The sequence below is a fragment of the Molossus molossus genome, unplaced genomic scaffold (assembly GCF_014108415.1).
Source record: "Molossus molossus isolate mMolMol1 unplaced genomic scaffold, mMolMol1.p scaffold_m16_p_4, whole genome shotgun sequence".
Lineage (NCBI taxonomy): Eukaryota > Metazoa > Chordata > Mammalia > Chiroptera > Molossidae > Molossus > Molossus molossus.
In genome coordinates, this window is record NW_023425377.1 from 57,525,358 (window position 1) to 57,527,688 (window position 2,331).

The following is a 2,331-nucleotide window of genomic DNA, read 5'->3' on the forward strand; positions in this document are numbered from 1 at the left end:
TTGCTAACCTTGCTTTTTTTGTTGTTTTGTTTTTATCTGCATGGAAAAATTTTTTTTCAGCCCTTCACTTTCATCCTGTTGGAATTTTGTTTTGAAGTCAGTCTCTTGTAGACAGCATATATATGGGTCACATTTTCTTATCCTTTCTACTACCCTATGCCTTTTGATTAAAGAATTTAATTCATTTGCATTAAAAGTTATTATTGCTAGGTACTCATTTATTGCCATTTTTATTCTTATTTCTTTGTTCCTCTCTCTATATTTCTTCTTCCCCTCTCTCCCCCTTCTTCTTCTTCTAGCAGTCTGTTGTTTTACAAATCTTGCACTGAAGGCAATAAACTCCTTTGGCCTTCTTTTCTTTTGTCTGAGAAGTTCTTTATTTCACCTTCAATTTTGAATGATAGCCTTGCTGGATAGAGTAGTCTTGGTTTTACATCCTTGCTTTTCATTAATTTAAACATTTTATACTATTCTTTTCTGGCCTGTAGTGTTTCTGTTGAGAATTCAGCTGACAGCCTTATGTGCACTACCTTGTAGGTCACTGACTATCTATCTCTCTCTTGCTGTCCTTAAGATTCCCTCTGTGTCTTTAACATTTGCCATTTTAATTATGATGTGTCTTGAAGTGGGTCTCTTTGGGTTCATTTTGATTGGTACACTCTGTGCTTCCTGAAATTGTGTAGCTTTTTCCTTCACCAGCTTAAGGAAGTTTTCTGTCATTATTTCTTCAAACATGTTCTCTGTCTCTTGATCTCTTTCTTCTCCTTGTTGTATTCTTATGATGCAGATGTTGTTTCAATTTGTAGTCTCCCAAAGTTTCCTTATACAGTCATCATGCTTTTTAAGTATTTTTTCTTCTTGCTGCTCTCACTGTTTTTTTTCTACCTTGTCTTCTAATTCACTATTTAATTCTCTGCTTCATTGAACCTGCTTTTAATTCCTTCCAGGGTATTCTTGATATCAGATATTCTTTATTTCTGCCTCATTTTTATTCATAATTTCTATATGTTTTATGCTGATGTAACTAAGCTTCTTGCAGGTCCCACTAAATTGCTTGTAGTTCCCATTACATTTCTTGTAGTTTTCTTTTTTTTTTTTTTTAACTGTTAGAAATTTATTATTATTTATTAAGCACCAGTTTAATAATGCAGAAAATTTTAAATCACCCTTTGACAATTCATTCTCCCCCTCACAAATTCTTGATAATGAACTTTTCAAGTAAAAACACATTCTCTTCTCTTTTCTGTATAAAACTTTATGAATTAAAGACAAAGAACTGTGTACATCTTGCTGTAAAATGCTGCCAATGTCTGTGAAAACAGTGTCTGCCCAGTTCTCCCTATTGTCCTGGTCCTGAAAGACTCTTGTTCATGAACTGCCTCTTCACAAAGCAAGTCCACCACTTGCTGGGTTTATCATTCTGAGGGTCAAAAACTTTCTCACAAAGTCTCAGTCCAGTTTCTTGCCTTAGCTGCTGTAAATAGGCCATCATCACTTTGTCTTCCTGTTTGTTTGCAGGTTTGGCATAAATTGCATTAAGTGGAAAACCAGGCTCTCCAGGAATGGGAAAATTAGTGATTCCCAGAGTATACATTTCTTTCTCGCCTTGGCTTTTGGAATTACACTTTTGGAGTTTCTTTAGACACTCGGAAATATAGAGAGTTATGTATATCAAGGTTCTATCAGCTTCATTCTTAATTTCATAGTTTTTGAAGAAGACATTGGCCTTGAAGTAATAGATGGCTTCATCCACAATATCTGTATCTTTTGTCTCTCTAGGGGCAGGTCCTTTGAACTGACTTCTGATGGGCAACAGTGTCATGTTTCCAATGAGTTTGGTGTCCAAGTCCATGAGAGAAGAGTGGTAAGCCGGCATCTTTATGGTCCCCAAGTTTCAACTCAATGAGGAGGATCTGGTTAAAGAGCAGAGAGCTACTGGTCTGGTGCTCGGGCAGGGCAGGTAGAAGTGAACCAGAAGACTTTGTAATTTTCAGTAAGTTCCTTGAGCATCTTTATAACCATTATTCTGAACTCTATGTCTGATGACTTGCTTACCTCCATCGTCTTTTTCTGGTAATGCCTCTTTTTATTTAATTTGGGGAGTGTTTTTTTTTTTGTCTCCCCATTTTAGTTGTTCCTTTGTCTTTGTATGTATATATTAGATATACTTGTTGCAACTCCCAGTCTTTGCGGGGTGGGCTTTTTCAGTAAATGCCCTGTGGGAACCAGTGTGTGGCTTTCTTGTACTATTGAGCTGTATGCTCTAGTCATGACCTTTTGTAGATTATTTGGGCTTTCCTGTTGTAGTTGGGTCTTGATTGTTGTTTTCCC

At 36.4% G+C, this 2,331-nt stretch overlaps 1 protein-coding gene across 1 annotated transcript; it reads right to left on the reverse strand.

Moving 5' to 3' along the window:
- Positions 1-1,293: 1,293 nt before the first annotated feature.
- LOC118615988 (actin-related protein 2/3 complex subunit 3-like) lies at positions 1,294-1,883 on the reverse strand. The gene has a single exon (XM_036241311.1). It carries the CDS (start codon positions 1,874-1,876, stop codon positions 1,340-1,342), a length of 537 nt encoding a protein of 178 aa, XP_036097204.1. The 5' UTR covers positions 1,877-1,883; the 3' UTR covers positions 1,294-1,339.
- Positions 1,884-2,331: the final 448 nt, after the last annotated feature.

Coding starts and splice junctions, on each gene's coding strand:
- LOC118615988 (XM_036241311.1), bottom strand. CDS start 1,876: ATGCCGGCTTACCACTCTTCTCTCATGGACTTGGACACCAAACTCATT.